Below are 18,537 nucleotides of genomic sequence, written 5' to 3'. Positions count from 1 at the left end.
TGTCGAACCAATCACAACCCTCTAGTTTTCCCGGTAGTTTTGCAGTTACAAACCCTTGTCGTTGTGGTTCACAATCTCAGGGTCTTTGAACTGTGAGCCTATGTTAACTAAAGTACACATCATATATGCGCAAGGGGGAAACTTACATATGTATAGGCGCAGCTGTGTAATTGTGGAATTGTGCTTAACTAAGTGCCAGATTAAAGCCTGTCACTAAAGACTACCGTCCTTTCCGCCGCGTCCCGAGAAGGTCAAGAAAAAACGTGTAGCTGGTCATATTGATGACAATGGGGCGCGCAAGCGAGATTGTGAGATTGTTGTCACCCAACACATTTCCTCTCCTTTCTATTTAATATGTCTTTTTAATGTTTAGGAATTAAAGTATAAAATCGAATGTATATACATATATATACAAAGAAAGACCTGCATGCTGTGTTCTTAAAATAATGACAAGAAATGAATATATATATAAAATAAAGGCAGGTATCCTTTTCTTCATGATTATCAGGCCTAACAGTTAAAGTCAAATACTGATTCTCTCTCAAAAGCCAAAAGCAAAATATACAGCGTAATCTCTCCCTCAAATATACTTTGATGCTGGCATTCATTAATGTGTATAATACAGAGCGTCCCGGAAAAAAACGAAACCGAGAATTATCGATGTTTTCTCATAGCTTAATTATAATTAATTAATAAATGACATGAAGCTTAGATCCTCTTCTTTCAGTTTGTCCAACTCATATGATGGATATTTTACGCAAAAACAATTTGAAGCGAGGGTACCAGAGAGTCATTTTTAGGGAGGTATCTGAATTTCAAAGACAAAATCGAATGTTTAGAAAGCTCATTTTCTGCCCTTGCGTGTGACAACTCATTCAAGAAAATAGAGCCAGTTCTGTTTGTCAAAGTAATGCTTGCATTTCCATAATTTAATTACACGCATTCGTTTTCACTGGCTGCCCGCCGTAGCAACAAACGGAGTCGACAACAGACTTAACTCCGTTTCATTAACGATCAGCCATGTACAAAGAAGACGACATAATTGAAACTGTTCTTCCTGAGGGACCTGCAGTCATTAAATTATTGAAAACTAATATTTGTTAATTTGTCATAATCGGGCTGTGTTGTAAAGAAGGCATGAGAGCATTTCGAAATAGTTATGTGTTGTAAAACTCAGTGTTTGCCTTAGGGTGTGTATACATCTTAATTACACTTTATCAAGGATACCAAAATTGGTAAGGACATCATGCAATTGGATCCCTTCAACCACCTACAGTCTATAGCACGTCTGTACTTTAACCGTGCTTCAAAACGAAAGGGCAAATTCTGCTTTAACCGTTCTTCAAAACGAAGGCCATATTTCTTGCATGTTGATATGATTAATTACAAGATCAAGTGCTCACCCGCATGTATCTTAAAACGTTTCGGAAGGAAAACAAAGAGAGAGAGAGAGAGAGAGAGAGAGTCCTTCCCGATTAATTATAAGCAGGAAAATCATTCACGGTGTGATGGTAATAATTTTGTTTTCCCCTTGCTCCTACGAAAGCATGTTATATTATCAAATAATATAAATCATGGTTTTATGATACAAATCATGTAGATGAGACCGCCAAGACAGACCGAACAAAACATTGCATCACCCCCAGATAGTCCAAAACAGCTTCATTTTCCAAGCCTATTACCCAATAATTTTTTGTTTTAGTGTTTACAGAAAAGGATATTATTGTTTACAAAAAATATTTCTGCACGGTAGGTTACATACTTTATCCACACAAAAGTTATCAGAATATGAAATTAGTGTGCTCCCGGGAAAAATAGATATAGTTGATACAAAATAACTTAATACGTGAGCATAATAAGCTTTGTGACCTTGTTAATTCATACTTGACTATTTACTTCTCAGTTGTTACATTTCTAGTAATTTATGGTATACTATGAAAGTAGCGAGATGGAGACTTGCCTCACTTCGTCAAGGCGCCTTTTCGCCTCAGACCCCGCCCTAGCAAGGCGCTTTGGCGAGTACAACAAGCCGCCATCTCGCTGCACGTTTAAGCTTCCGTACTCTACTGATATTTTAGTCTTTACAGGGTGAGGCTACTTCAACATAAGACTTTAGATATCATTTGGCTACCAGTACATTTCAAGGAAGGCGTTGGATGAAACTCAAGAATAGATCATATTTCAATGAAGCACAGTCTTACTGAGGACGAAAGGACGTTGTGTAGGCGATTAAGAGGAAAATAGGGGAAAGTGAAAACAATTTTCTTCTGCTTTTTTGAATTTCAAGTGATCTAATTTTAATGATACTGATCTACTTTAGTGTCTTATATTTATTAAACACAAATAATATAAAAATAATTTTTACTTGATGGATTACCAAACATTATATCATTTATTCCGGCTTTAGCCTAGCTGCCATGTTTAGACGCTTAATGATTCAACGACCTTCTTCCTACGCATTTATTTAATCTGGGTGGAAAAGCGGAAAAACAGATTAATATCTTACCAAAAGGACATTACTGCTGAGACTCGAACCGCGTATTATCCGGTGACGTGACCAGTAGACAACAACATCTCTAATGATTCGACTTCCTACCCTATCGCTAAAACCTAAAACCTTAGCATGACCATAATTTTATCTCTAACCATAACCCTAACCATAACCCCGTGTGACTGTCAGTTAAACTTGGCCATAACACTAAACCCAAATCATACATTTTACCATAACCCTGACCGGAACCACAACCCTATCCGTAGCCCTAACTATTGTCATGTCTGATCACAATCCGAATCCTAACTATAATGATATCACTAACCATAACCAAAGCCATAACCCTGTCTCTATCCACAACCCTTACCATAACCTTAACCATAATCTTATCTCTAACCCTAACCATAACCATAACCCAAATATAACCTTGTCTCTATCCACAAGCCTAACCATAACCTTAACCATAATCCTATCTCTAACCCTAACCATAACCCAAATATAACCCTGTCTCTATCCACAACCCTTACCATAACCTTAACCATAATCTTATCTCTAACCCTAACCATAACCATAACCCAAATATAACCCTGTCTTTATCCACAACCCTTACCATAACCTTAACCATAATCTTATCTCTAACCCTAACCATAACCATAACCCAAATATAACCCTGTCTCTATCCACAACCCTTACCATAACCTTAACCATTATCCTATCTCTAACCCTAACCCTAACCATAGCCCAACTATAACCCTGTATATATTCATAACCCTTACCATAATTTTAACGCTAATCATAATCATATTTTTTTTACCACAATCATAACCTAACCATAACCCTTTAATACCACTAACCCTATTCCCAACCGTGATCATATAACGCCTAATCTAAATCCAACCCATTTGATTTCTTTTTTCTATTCTTACCTATTCAATTTCAACAACAAATTATATTGATCTCAAAAGTGATGGTCCTGTGAATTGTGGGTGCCTGGTAAAAATTTAAGAGGTAAAATGAACATTTCACTTCTGACATCTTCACCTCTGGAATTGTTTATCTTGTAGGTTTGTTTGCCGCAAACTTGTTTCTTCGCTCTTTCAGGACCTAAAAGTATATGTAATACAATAACTTTAGAGTAATCGGCGTATAGCGAATACCCTATTATAGATCCCACATAAACCATGTTTGGTTTGTTTAAAGCATCAATATTCCTGTCGGGCAAGGATATTGTAATTTGACTAGGCTATGTTTTCTTCTCGAAAGCCTCTGCGATCGTGTTTTGTGATACTTCGTTCGCTGCATATAATTTGTCAGTAAAATGTTAATTACTATTAGGTGTAATGAACTGATTCCAAAGCACGAAGGAAGCTGTTTGCACTCAATATTCTCAACGTGTTGTCGTTTGTTAGGCCCACATATAGGCTTATATCTTGTTTTTCTGTGGTTTTACTACGCTCTTTATAAAGCTGGCCATCATTCTAATCAAACACCAAAGATTCATAGTCGCTGTTCGATGGATATAATTGTTGATATCCAATCCGCAAGGCAGTTATATATCGAAAAGCACGACGGTGAAAACAAGATCGGGTAGAAGTTCTCTGATAGATTTCAACATCTTCAAAGATTGACTTCCGTTTTATTTTGTTTTATAAATCGTTTGACGATAGGAAGTCCATAGCTGTTGGCCTACTTCTAGACCAGGACGTGTTGCCAATTTACGGAAGTGTCGTAGTAAAGTAGTTCATTCTCTTGTCTCTCAATTTAAAGATAAAGTTGAGTTCTGGTCATGTGATTGCATTGTGAAAGAAACGGTGTGGAAGCTATCAGAAGAGGTTGATCATCTAGTATATAAGTATTCGTGTGTATTGCAAGGTTCTGGAATCATCAAAATGATGAGACATTTGGCCAAAGTTTGGCAAAGTTACAAGGACTGTACACAGAATGATGTATATGGGACTACACGAGCACATGGCGAAAAAAACCTACCCCCCGATTTTTACGTATTTTATGTCATATTTAGAATATGAAGGCATTTAAAGAGCCATGCTTTTCAGGGAACATGTTTAATCTGATGTTCTTCCACCCTTGCATAATAACAATGATAACGCTCACAAATTATGTTTTACCTCTTCCCAGAACTCAACCTTCTCTTTAAGGTTCGACGGCTCGCAAACCAGCCCGGCGCTATCTTTTTTTTTTACCAGACATTGATTCACATTTGCCACTCCCCTCCCGTATGTAAATGGTTAACTGGCAATTGCTGGGAGGAAATGATTACAGAACCTTACGAAAGAACAACGTTGGTGCTGATAAGGCATCTCTGTTAAAGACAATTTATTGTCATTATCGTCGTTATGAATAGTATTAGTATCATAATTCGTAGTATAAGTAGTAGTAGTATTAGTAGTAGTAGTAGTAGTAGTAGTAGTAGCAGTAGTAGTGTCATAATTAGTAGTAGAAGAAGTAGTAGTAGTAGTAGTAGTAGTAGTAGTAGTAGTAGTAGGAGTAGTAGTAGTACCAGAAGTAGTAGTAGCAGTAGTTGTAGTGGTAGTAGCAGTAGTAGTAGTAATATTAGAAGTGGTACTTGTAGTAGTAGTAGTAGTAGTAGTAGTAGTAGTAGTAGTAGTAGTAGTACGAGAAGTAGTAGTTTTAGTAATAATATTAGTAGTGGTACTTGTAGTAGAAGTAGTAGTAATAGTGACAGTAGTAGGAGTAGTAATAGTAGTAATAGTAGTAGTAGTAGTAGTAGTAGTAGTAGTAGTACTAGTAGTAATATGAGTAGTAGTAGTAGTATTACTAGTAGTAGTAGTAGTAGTTGTTGTTGTAGTAGTACTAGTATTTGTAGTAGTTGTATTTTATATGAAAAGACAAGCAATGATCATGATTAGGAAAATATTTTTATTTCGTCATTTGAATCCTCTTAAACCATATTTCTATTAAAGTAAGTTTAAGTTTTTCTTCGATAAAGCGTCATTGAACTTGTTTTTTGTTTATATCGCCGTAAAATGTTAATGTTATTGCTCCTACTCGCTTACTATTCTATACTGCCCACAGATCGTTCATCGCTTAGTTCTGTATCATTGTCGATGCCCCAAAGATGGATTATCTCGGACTGATAAAGCGATCAAAAATACGCTAGCGGTGTATTCAAGGGCGAGTGAGGCGGATATGTAATCATTTTATTAATTAATGTATTTCAATTATGTATTGATTAATGGATTGACTGACTTTCTGTTTTATTTAAACAAACTTTGCCTCATAAATGAGAGCTAAAAAACTGTTTTCGTTTATCAAATAAGGATCAAATAAAAAAAAAAGGAAGTAATGAAACAGAACATGAAAGAAAAGGACACCCTTCCAAATCCACACTTTAATTCGAAACCCCCTTACTCCGCACACGATGACACTTTTTTACTTTTCTCTCAATGGTCGTTGTCATGCTACGTCACTCTTCTAACGCCATCTATGTGAGAAAATATATCATTACGCAATAATTTGTATTGATTCACGTAAACCCTCGTTCCAATGAATTAGTTTTATTGCCCCGCAAATGCATATTTGAGCAATCATTAGTCAAACAACCAACAAGTAAACAAAAATAATCAACACATTAATAAACCAACCAATCAACCAACCAATCATCAATCAACTAATACATCAATTATATAATTAATCGTTCAATCAATCATTCAACTAATCAACTGAATAATCATTCAACCATCAAATCAATAAACAAACATGCCAACCAACCAACTAACCAATCAATACATGAATGAATTAATCAATCAATCAACTATTAACCAAATACTCAAGTAGCTGACAAACCAAGTAAACCATCTGCCAACCAACCTACCTATTAATTCATCATTCTACTAATCAATCAACAAGCTAACCAAATGATAAACGAAAAACTAATCAGCCAACCTATCAATCAGTCAATCAATCAATCAATGGCAATCTAATCATCAGGCAATCAATCAATCAATGGCAATCCAATCACCAGTCAGGCAATCAATCAATGGCAATCCAATCATCAATCAGTCAATCAATCAATGGCAATCCAATCATCAGGCAATCAATCAATCAATGGCAATCCAATCATCAGTCAATCAAACAATCAATGGCAATCCAATCATCAGTCAATCAATCAATCAATGGCAATCCAATCTTCAGGCAATCAATCAATAAATCAATGGCAATCCAATCATCAGTCAATCAAACAATTAATGGCAATCCAATCATCAGTCAATCAATCAATCAATGGCAATCCAATCATCAGGCAATCAATCAATCAATCAATGGCAATCCAATCATCAGTCAATCAAACAATCAATAGCAATCCAATCATCAGTCAATCAATCAATCAATGGCAATCCAATCATCAGGCAATCAATCAATCAATCAATGACAATCCAATCATCAGTCAAGGAAATAAACAGTACAGGAGAGGGGGGTAATGATTGAAAGAAGAGCAATAAACAAAGATAATTCAATTAAAAAGTAACAATTAATTCGGTCCATTATATTTTCCCACATCAACAAAAGTTGATGACATTTATAATGAAATATTATGTAATTTGATACACCAACAGTTGTAATACAGGGAAGGCGGTGTACTTATCAAAAGCATATATTTATTGTTATGGACACGCCTTAAAACAATACAATATAAATATATAAGAACATAAAGAAGAACAGAAGACGAATAGAAAATAGGAAATTAATAGAAAGGGAAAGGGAAAGGGAGTAAGAGTAAGAATTTAAAAAACGTACTTGAACAAATTACATGAAAGCTAGAACGTGTATGCTATAAGCATTATAAAAGTGATACTGATATTCAAATGAAAGCAAAGGCTAGGTCCCCGTTACCGGGGCCCAGTTTCATAAAACTTGTTTACAAAACAAGTGCCAAATTTATTTGAAAATTATGATATTTCAATCGTTTACTCGTAACGTTTATACCCTGACAGTTGAAAATAAGACGGAAGAGTGGTGGGATAGGACATCTCTCTTTTTGTTCGTCTATGGCAACCATGTAAATAAATGTTTTCATGTATATGAATGCACTATTTATGTTACCATTTACTCATTTATTTAGTTATTAATATGACAATTAATCTATTCATGAATGCATATATTCATTTATTAATTCATTTATTAATTCATTAATTTATCTATTCATTCAGTCAAGTTTTAAAAAAGGTTAACACTTGATCGGCTCGCACCTGTCGTTCACTAAACGCACACCACGCCGGCATCCTCGTAGTGGTTGCAGTCGTGTACACCCCATGGCGGATGATCGCAGTCGTCCAAAGTCGCTTCATTCCCGTTGCATTCCACATTATCCAACAAGATGCGACCAGTTCCCGTGCCGTAGGTTGCGCCCCACCAGATGCGTGAAGCACGCTCGTAGCCCAGCATACGACAGACAACGTGACCATCATTAATGTCCCAGAAGTCGTCGCAGACTGAACCCCAGGCCCCGTAGCGGAAGATTTCGACTCGACCGTCGTTGGCGTTATTCCCATTCATCAAGCGAACTGGCAAGTTCACTTTTGTTCAGGTGCAAGAGAGAAAACAATACAGTAAACAAGTTAATACGAGTTTTTCTGTCCTGAACTTTAAGCAATTGTTGGTTAAGCTGATACTGCAGTGATGACCTTTCTACAAAGGAATTGATGCTAGAACCTACAGAAACAGCGAGTGATGTGACCATACTGCTGCAAATTCCTATTTAATATAATTGCCTTTTTGTATTGGATCGCAGGACGATCGTATAGTTTGCGGTGGGCCTAAAACATTTATTTGGAAGTCTTTTACCATCGTGTTCCTATATAGTATTAACTTACATTCCCCGGTGCAAATGGCCGATGCATCCTCGACGTGGCCGCAGTTGTTTTCTCCCCATGCTCTATGTGCACAGCTCGCGATGTTGTCCTCTGATCCCTGACAGACCACGTCATCCAGGACAATGTCCCCAGAACCTTGCCCGAAGCGAGCCAGTCCTGGAGCCTCTGAAGCGCCCTCATACCCCAACATTCTGCAGACAACAGCAGCATCATTGACATCCCATGAATCGTCACAGACGGTCCCGAATTCTCCTTCATACAACACCTCTACTCTCCCCTCAGCTTTGCTTCTGCCGTTCACGAGTCGAACGACAACACTGTCCGGATCTGTGAGGGGAGGAAATACAGACCCCTTTAATAATATCAATTTTGTTTACCCAAGGAAGGTTCATCAGCATCAATGCTGTTCTTCTTCGGGGCTCTGCAAATGCCAGGTACTCATTTACATCTGGGCGGAGTATGACAACTATGGATTAATGTCTTGCCAAAATTATATGCCATGCTGGGATTCTAATCTACACCCCTTGAATTGAGAATCGAGTGACAGAATTAACGACTATTTTACCACGACGCATCCACAAATTGAAATAAAGAATCTTGTAAAATACGTTTGCTAGTTAAGGACAACTCGAAGCTTGCTCTCAAATTGCGTAGGTGGAGGATACCAAGAAGAAGAAAGAAGGAGGAAGAAGACAAACTATACCTGGGCTGTTGCATACTAATCCAGCATCCTCGTAGTGAGAGCAGTGTTGTATACCCCATCTCGAATGCGAACAATCAGCCAGATTTTCCTCGGTTCCCGTACAAAGTAAGTCACTTAGCAGGATCGACCCAGTGCCTTCACCGAAAGGCATCGGATAGGCAGCGTCTGTTGGTGATATAGCCTCATACGCGCTGCTGAAGCCGAGCATTCTGCAAGCCACATCTCCATCGGGCTTACCCCAGTACACAGAGCAGATGGTCCCCCACTCATGCTGGTTGAGCACCTCTACTCGACCTTCCCACGGGTGGCTGCCACCAACCAGACGGATTTGGAATTCCGAGGGTTCTGATAATAAGACAACAAAAGAAAACAAATCGAGTTAGAGTACGGGGAAACCTAAGTGTAGTTTTCCAAATTCACATCCTATTCAATTGAAAAATGTTTGGGTAACGTGTCTTCTTACTCAGTCCCAAAGCTCACTCACGATCCCTCTCTCATTCAACGAGGTGGTAAAGTGACGTCCCTGTTCATTGCCTTGTAGGCATGGGGGAGGGGGGACTGAAAATTCTTATTTCAAAAGTGCAGAATTTTGTAAAGACTGGAAATGTCAGAGAATAAAACTTGGATGCCAAAGAACTGTATCAGTAATAACATGCATAAGTGTACTCATAATGATTTTGCCATACTTATAGAAAAATAATATTTGCTTGTTTAATTGATTGACCAATCACGATTTGAATTGAAATGAATTAATTGATAATTTCAATGCGTACAATGTTCTTAGTGCCGTTGTTGTTGTTGTTGTTGTTGTTGAACGTGTGATGGTCTTAACATACGTTTATAGAGTTGGTATATTCCCTGAAACAGATGGTCTAACTGATAACCGATAGAAAAACATTTAGGTCGGCACTCAACTCTCTATTTTCTTTTCAAATTAAATTACCTTGGCACACTGTAATTCCCCGAATGTATTCTATAAGAATGGAATCTATTTCATTCCCAATTTTAAGCATAAAGCTACTACATACACGTGATAAAAGGGTAGTCACTTTAGCAATTCATACTTGAAATGAACCGTCACGAAAATGTATTGTCACAGCCCCTTGGTAAGCCTGCGATTGTGCCAAACGACACTCTAGTCAAATAGAAAGTTCGAACTGTATTTACCTGGGACATTGCATTCAACTCCAACCTCTTGTGGATGATCGCAGCCCCATCCTGAGTAGTCCTGGGTCTCGCAGCTTGCAATTTTGCTTTCCCACCCGCTGCACAATACATGTTCCAGCATAATGCGTCCGCTGCTCTGCACGTACTCAGCATTGTTCGAATAGGACAATGCTCCGTCGTAGCCCAAAATCCCGCAGACGACATTGGCATCTGCCTGCGTCCAGTTCGGATCGCAGATGGTGCCCCACTGTCCGTAGCTATTGGACACCTCTACCCTACCTCTTGATGGGACATTGCCGCCAACCAAGCGAACATCAACCAAAAATCCTGCGGGCGTCGGCGTCTCTCTTGTTGTACCTAAATATTTCACCAGATTGACAAAAAGGAGTATGTTTGGACGTTGTGTGCATTGAAGTGCAAGATATCATTGATCCCTTCGAGAAGGAAGATGAAATAGTAAATAATCAATCACATTTTGGAAGTAAAAACAAGTTTCAGGCTAGACAAAAAGAAAATGTTTTTTTTTTAACTCAAGGTATACTCCGTACAAATACCTTGCATTCAACTTTAATTTAGCATTGACTAAAACAGTGTTATAAATAAGTTAGAGACCTTCTCCGATGAAAATACAACTATACATTAATGGAAAGCTGATTGGACGTAGAATACAAAAACATGCACATAAACATTGTTTCATTTCGTTATTGAACAATAACCAAATAAAAAAGTTTATTTCCAGCCCCTCTGAATTTGGGGTAAACAGAAGACGAATAATCCGCTATCGTGATGACGTCGCCATATGTAAAGCAGCCAGCTCGATTGTACGTCGCGACAGGCCAGCCATGCAAATAGCAATTGCGCGCGAGTTTGAGAAAGTTTGTGAAAGCTTATGAAACTTTTGAATCGTTTTGAATTGTACAACTTTATCCTAAATCTGAAAATTAAAGGAGTGCATTTGATAATAGTAAGGTTTTCAAAAGTCTAAGTACAGACTTAGCTAAATGTAGCTATACAAAAAAAACTACCAGGATAACAAAGAGGTGAATGATTTACGGAAAATGTGGGCTTTATAAATCAAGACAACATTGTTCCTCCCAGAAAGAGGAAGAATGTGTTATTTAACATGTATCGAAAATAAAGATGCTTCAGTTTAGACAAATAGCGTGTCTTGGAAGTGTCTGATAATGGTAGCCGGTGGTTTTATCTTTGTTTTCAGCACCATACCACACACAAAAAGACATACAGGGTGGCACCAGTCATGGGTATATTTGGAAAAGGTAGTTCCGGTTGCCTTACAAATACAGCGGGTCGGCAACTGGAAAGACCGATAGTTGAGTTTCGGAGCCAATAAACTATAAGCTGCAGATTATGATGATGCCTCCATAAATCTCATCATATTTAATCGCGGGAGTTCATGTTTGTTAGTAAATCACTTAGATACGGAAGCGATATATATCAAGATTAATATTCTTATTATAATAAATATTACCAATATCATTATTGTTATTATCATTAATAATACCTGTGGTAAAACAAATGACTCCTGCATCCTCAGTGTGGCCACAGTTGTGCTGTTTAAAAGGTGGGTGCGGACAAACAGTCAGAGTGGCTTCGTCCCCTGTGCACAGGACATCATCCAAAAGGATAGGACCCGAACCCTCCCCAAATTGGGCTGAACCAGGAGCGCCGGACGCCCCATCGAATCCAAGCATTCTGCAGACTACCGTTGCATCGTCCAAATCCCATGAGTCATCGCAGATAGTTCCCCATTCGCCATCGAGTTCAATCTCTACCCTTCCCTCCAAATCGCTGCCTCCATCAACCAAACGTATGGCAGTTATGGATTGTTCTTAACATGAGACGGGAAAATAAATTGTTAGAAGGTGGTGTTATCTTCTGTATGAGACAAAATAATCGTACATTTTTTTCTTTCTTCTCTTTTCTTTTTCCTTCCCTTTCTTCTTCTTTTTGTTTGTCTTTGTTTACCTGTCCATATCTGTTTGTAATAAACATTTCGAAGGCTACCACAACAAAGGCCGTGAGCAACAAAAGCATGGAACATGTAGTTATGACAAAATTCCGAGGAGGGCATTTTATGGAGCCGACATTATCATCCGATTTCGGGAACTTCTTATTTTATTGCCAATGCGCTTTTCAGTGATAAATAATATTATAGTTTATACAACGGAAGTACGTGGAACGAAACACTAGCGCAAGCAATGGCACACATTACCAAAATGTCATGTGGATTATTGAAACTCATATCTCGTACGGAAGTTAAAGATGAAGTTGAGTTCTGGTCATGCGATTGCATTGTGAAAGAAACGGTGTGGAACCGACCAGAAAAGGTTGATCATCTAGCATATAAGAATGTGTGTGTATTGCAAGGTTCTGGAACCATCTAAATGATAAGAAATTTCGCCAAGTCTTGGTAAAGTTACAAACACTGTACACAGAAAGATGTATATGGGACTACAAGAACACGTGGCGTAAAAAGCCGCCCCCCCCCCCGATTTTTACGATGTTACATGCATATTTAGAATATGAAGGCATTTGAAGAGCCATGCTTTTCAGGGAACATGTCTTATCTGATGTTCTTCCACACTTGCATAATAAGAATGAGTAATGCTCACAAATTATTTGTCATGTCTTCCCAGAACTCAACCTTCTCTTTAACTGCTAAATCTTCCATTACAGTTCCATTGTTGATATCTTCCCAAAACGAACCATACAAACCCAATGGATTAGTGCTTTATTTAATTCAATTAAATATATATATTTTAAAAACAAATCGTTGCTATCTTGCCAAGACTAACCAAATAAAAATAATGGATTAGTGCTTTTATTATAATACAATCGTATAATCTTTCCCGTAATCAAACTAGGAGCCATTCTAATAGTCTTTATTCCACATTCGGGCGTATATTGTTTCTGAAAATCGTGGGTGCTGTACGAATTTTCCATGGCAGTGGATTCCAGAGGCGGGGTACATATAATTGTAAAAGCATTGCCATCTGTCACTTTGGATCTTCTCATTCATCTTTTTCACTCCAATGCCCAACATCATGTTTGTTTTTGTAGGGATCATTACGCTTTATGAAGGATTACCACGCCTTCAAGCTCCACCTACATGGCAAAACTTCTTCATCATTATCGTATGTTAGTATTACAATTTAAGCATTTAACGTTGATAATGTATAGAATTGAACAAGAAAATTGAATAAATCAAATAAAAATAAATCAAACCTCCTCCGAACCACAGATGAACTGACCCAGCCCAATTGCGACGAACGTATTAACTCGGGGATCATGTCATCCTTGGTTTGCGGCAAGTAGGGAATATCTAGATGGAGATTGTTACGAAGAAAAAAAGGCGAATTTGTGGACTACACTTCACCTCCTTCTTAATACCTTCTCCATTAGCACTAGCTGTTGTTTGAGGTTCGGGTTCAGGTTGTGGCTTACCATCGGTTGCCGCAGAGGGCGGGGTACATCTGTCGGAGCTGTCACAGAAGCAGACACTGGCATCAAGGTTCTCGTAGGTCAGCCCAAGTGCTTCTGGAAACATCTCACTCGGGTCCATTCGACTTGCGATAGCTTCTGCGAGGCCTTCTCCCGAACAGGCGCCTCCAGATGGTAAGTCGATATCGAGAGGAGGTCCGCAGTCGCGATCCATCTCCGTCAGCGCAAGTGGACCTATGGTTGCATTTGAACCAAGAATGAAGAAAAATAATTAAATAAGTTACGGCTCAGCTGTTTATCGGTGGCCGCTTTTCGCGCCCAGATATTGACTAAGTAAAAGTTGATTCGACAACAATTGGTCGTTATTTTCCAACCCAAAAAACTTTTTCAAGCCCTTTCATTTTGAGGAAAGTGCAAAGGGGACGTAACAGCTGTAAATGAGTTGCATCAAATGAAGATAGAGAAGGTAAGCTTTACACATATGTGTCATTTATTAATTGTAATTGTTATTCAGTTATAATAAAACATCGATAATTCCTGGTTTTTATTTGTTTATGGGCTGTACCGTATAGTAGGTTTACAACACAGGAATTTTCTGTCACAATAAAAAAAATAGAGTAAAATATTGGGTGTAATTCATAAACAAATTCAAAATCAAGTCCTAAAATATTTTGTTTATATAAGTCCCTATTAAGCATGTAGCCAAATTGTCTGTAACAAACTCGTTCAATCGAGAAAAAATGGGTATTTTATTAATGGCAATTAAATTATTTCCATGCTCTTCTACCTTCTTCGAGACCAAAGATAAAGCATTGAGGGCACTGAAAAAGAATTTGATTGAAAGGATAAATCGCTGTGCATTACAAAAGCGGAAAAAGAAACCTGACACACAAGGAGTCACACGTGGGACTGCGTCAGTGACGCAGTGACACAGTCTTTGACGCACCAAGTAAAAGATACACCGTACAGTGCTAAAATACTAAAGACTTTCCCAGAATATATTACATATGGTAATGACGCATTCGAAATGATACCTCGTGTACAACGTGCATTACGTTCTTACCAGCGCCACGTCTAAAGTGCATCGTAATAATCGTCGTCCAACAGCTAGTGACGGCTTCATCACACACCATCTCACCAGGGTTCCTGGAACACGTCATTTCATTGAAGTCCACGCGCAATGGGAACCATGGGTCGTCAGAAGTTGATTCGGTGCATTTCGTACAGGTAATAGCATATCCTGCATTTAGGAAAAACATGCAAGTATGAGAATACTGAGAAGATATTAGAGTACAGAATCTTTCTCTTTTTTAAAATCTTTTTTCGCCTTCATCTTCGTTTTGTTTATCTGCTCTTCTTGTTGCTGTTCTTCTAATGTTTCTTGTATTTGTACTTATTTTTCTTCTTTTCGTTCTCCTCATCGATCTTCCTCTTTTACTTCTTCTTCTTATTATTCTTCTTCTTTTTTTCTTCTCACTTCTTCCTCTTCTTCCTCATCATCCTCTTTTTCTTCTTCATCTTCTTGTGCTACATCTGCTACTACTACAACTAGTAGTACAAAGTGGGGGGAGCGAACTTTCGCTCATGCTGGGCCTTCGTTATGGAATACTCTCCCTCAATGGGTTAAGAATAGCAGTTCTGCTGAAGTGTTAAAAAACAATCTTAAGAAATATCTGTTTAATTTAGCTTATAATTGATGACCATTACCTTTCATGTCTGTACCTTTCCTATCGCACTTTGTATAAATGTATCATGTATGTATTTCATCTTTTGCACAAGCTGCGCCTTGAGCATTTGACTGTCAAGTGGATTTGGCGCCTTATAAATCATATGTATTATTATTATTTATTATTACTACTACTTCTACTTATGTTCCTCCTTCATCTCATCCTCCTTCTTTCTATTCTTCATCTTAATGGTTTTCATTTACGATTGGAAGATGTTCCTGAATATTCGCTCAAATGGACTGAGGGACCATATTTATAAAGTGGCCGCTTAGAACATACATGTACAATAAACTGTTAATTATACATACACACATATTTAAAACAACAAATAAACTCATTAAAACTATTGGATAATGTAGAGCAAATAGATACAAAATAAAAGTGTTGTAGAATTGGTGTGGTCCAGTGGATTAAGTCTCCGGACTTGAATTATAAGGTACATGGTTCGAATCCCTGTCGCAGTAATTATGTGATTTGGCAATAAAATAATCTACGTTCGCTACACTCCTTACATGCGACAAAAATGGGTACCCGTCAGGAATTGAGTACTGCAACTCACGCTATAATGGCAGCCGTGCTAAAACCGGGCTAATAACAATGGAGCACCAGTATAGCAATTTGCAAGACATTAAAGCACTATACCAGACTCCATCATACTTGTTATTAAAGTATATGGGGATTAAGGTTTGGAGATGTTATTGCAATGAAATATACCACTGAGGTTATATGTTATAAAAAGTATAATTTTGTAAGATAAAACATATTCAAATATTCCATTACTAAGAAGAGACAGAACAACGTTATGGTAAGATTTGCTGCATTTAAAAAATAAAGTATAACAAGTTAGATCTTAATCAAATTTGTTATCGAAGAACACAACCAATATTCAAAAGAAAGCAGTTACATGGTAATATATTCAAGTCAACATAGTGAACGAAAGGGGCATGAAATGTCAACTCAAATATATAGACTGTCTATATTATATTGCCAAAGTAGGAACCTCAATATTTTCAAACAAGATATGTATATCTTGAATGTTGATAAACAAAGGGTACAGTAGACAAAATAACCTGTCATTCAGGGAAATAAAAAATTGTATTCTTTTCTTGACTTTTTGTTTCTTTTGTGGCAGTAACTATTACCTATAACTATTTCTATCATTCCGTAACTCATAATGTTTCAAGTGACATTACTGATGGTCATTCAGTTAATAAATAATCTAAGTAGTTCTACCATTGGGCTTATCACAAGGCATTAGTTTAATTGATACCATGAGACCTTAATATATTTATGTGTAATGCTATTGTTCATCTTCTTTACTTTTTACTACTTCTTAATTTTTTAAATTTTTTTTTGGTCCAAATGAAAGACCAGCTGCACTATGCAAGTGCAGCTGAAATGGGCTATCCAGCCATCTGTTTCTCTGTTTTTGTCTGTTTCTCGTTCTTATTTTTCTTCTTCAATTTGATGCCATGTAATACTAATGTAAATATGTAAAGATATAGACCGGTAGTGGTAAAATTGTGATTCAAGGGGTTTGGGTGCAAAATATCCATTCATTATTGTCTAAATATTGCCTTCAGAGGTTTAGATGGCAATACTACAACCTAAATTCTCAAAAAACAGAAATATATGCCCACATGTTCAATGTCTAAGTGCATTCGCGATATCTATCCAGGCCGGATCCGCATGATGATTTACCAGGTATATAAATTAGTTGGCGGTTTCACGGCAAAACATTTTCATCACGTATTAGTCAAAACATATTCTTTCACATGATTGGTAATAAAAGCTTCCGTTTCATTTTTTGAGAGGGGGACGTCTCCAAAACTGGTCTAGTACCTTTGAGAACTGTACATATTTTTGTATTATCTTTCTTTTATTTATTCGTTTCATACGACTATGATAAAAACAAGCACACAAAATAATGTGAGCGTCTCCAACTTACCAGTGGGTACGTAAGCCGCCAGGAAGGAAAGTAGCAGGAGGATCTTCATATCCTACTGATATGTTTGGTTTCCTCTCCGATGTTTAGATCTGGAACCACTCATCCAAAAAATATTGTACACTTTCCGAAATCTTCTTCGGTTGATGAGCAGCGCGAAGAGAGTGACGCGATTCGAAGATCCAGCGGTATATAACAACTTTGATTCGCTGTGCATGATAGTGATGCGCATGCAACGGATTTCCTACATACGAAATCGAAACCCCACCCCAAAAACACTTGCGCAGCTAACTGGAGGACCGGGGCACCCCCCTTATAGAATGACGAGGGAAAGACAAATGTAAAAAAATCCCCCTCAATGGCTGGACTCGCGTTACGCCACTTAACCCCTACATGGCGTCATCTTATTGGACAATGATATCAAACCAATCACAACTCATCCGCTTTCGAGGTAGTTTTGCAGTCACAGACCCTTGTCAGTCGTTGTGATTAACTGTCCCAGGGAGTCCGAACTGTAAGCCAGTGTTAAATACACGCTATAACACACCATAGGCTATGTGATGTTAATAGCTGCGCATGAGAGAGACTGACAAAGATAGATGCAGCTCAAGACTTTGTGGAATCGTGCTAGAGTGCCAGTTAAGAGTATGTCCATGTAGAATCACCGCGAAGTCCCGACGCGCCCCGGGAAGCCCAATTACTTGTCGAACGAGAGTTTCGGTCCCCAGTATGAACTCATTTGCATACAGCCAATCAGAAGAGTCTAGCTATGTAGCTAAACCTGCGCATGGCCACATTGTAACCGTTAGGGTTAGTGATAGGGTTATAATAATCATATAAGCCCAGCTTCATCAACCCTTCGTTAGCTCAATCGGTAAGGACAGCGTAGTACAACTGCCATGTTGTGGGTTTGACTCTCTGTTTTTATTCAGTTCTATTTGGTTGCCTTTATAAAAAGTGAGGCAGAGCAATAAAAGATCACAGCATAATTGTTAGTGACCTATTTCCAAGCTGCTAATGGCGTAAAACATATCAGCCAAGTTCCGAAACTCTCGTGGGAAAACGAATGATGCCCCCAGTAAGGTCAATAAGAAACGTGTAGCTGGGCATATCGATGACACGGGGGTGTGCACGCTAGATCATTTAGGGTCGTTAAATAAGACAATACTTTGATAAAACATGACGTAGTTGTT

The 18,537-nt window shown here is 38.0% G+C and overlaps 1 protein-coding gene across 1 annotated transcript; it reads right to left on the bottom strand.

Moving 5' to 3' along the window:
- Window positions 1-7,692: 7,692 nt before the first annotated feature.
- On the bottom strand, window positions 7,693-17,666 carry LOC581032 (deleted in malignant brain tumors 1 protein). Its single transcript, XM_030977925.1, has 8 exons — window positions 17,348-17,666; window positions 14,736-14,912; window positions 13,676-13,906; window positions 11,733-12,059; window positions 10,211-10,567; window positions 9,044-9,388; window positions 8,341-8,667; window positions 7,693-8,043 (listed from the first exon to the last, which is right to left on the bottom strand). The coding sequence occupies exons 1-8, from the start codon at window positions 17,394-17,396 to the stop codon at window positions 7,727-7,729; spliced, it is 2,130 nt and encodes a 709-aa protein (XP_030833785.1). The 5' UTR covers window positions 17,397-17,666; the 3' UTR covers window positions 7,693-7,726.
- Between the last annotated feature and the right edge of the window lie 871 nt (window positions 17,667-18,537).

Source organism: Strongylocentrotus purpuratus, unplaced genomic scaffold (assembly GCF_000002235.5).
Source record: "Strongylocentrotus purpuratus isolate Spur 01 unplaced genomic scaffold, Spur_5.0 spur5_scaffold_1, whole genome shotgun sequence".
Classification (NCBI taxonomy): domain Eukaryota; kingdom Metazoa; phylum Echinodermata; class Echinoidea; order Camarodonta; family Strongylocentrotidae; genus Strongylocentrotus; species Strongylocentrotus purpuratus.
This window is presented reverse-complemented; position numbering and strand designations above follow the sequence as displayed.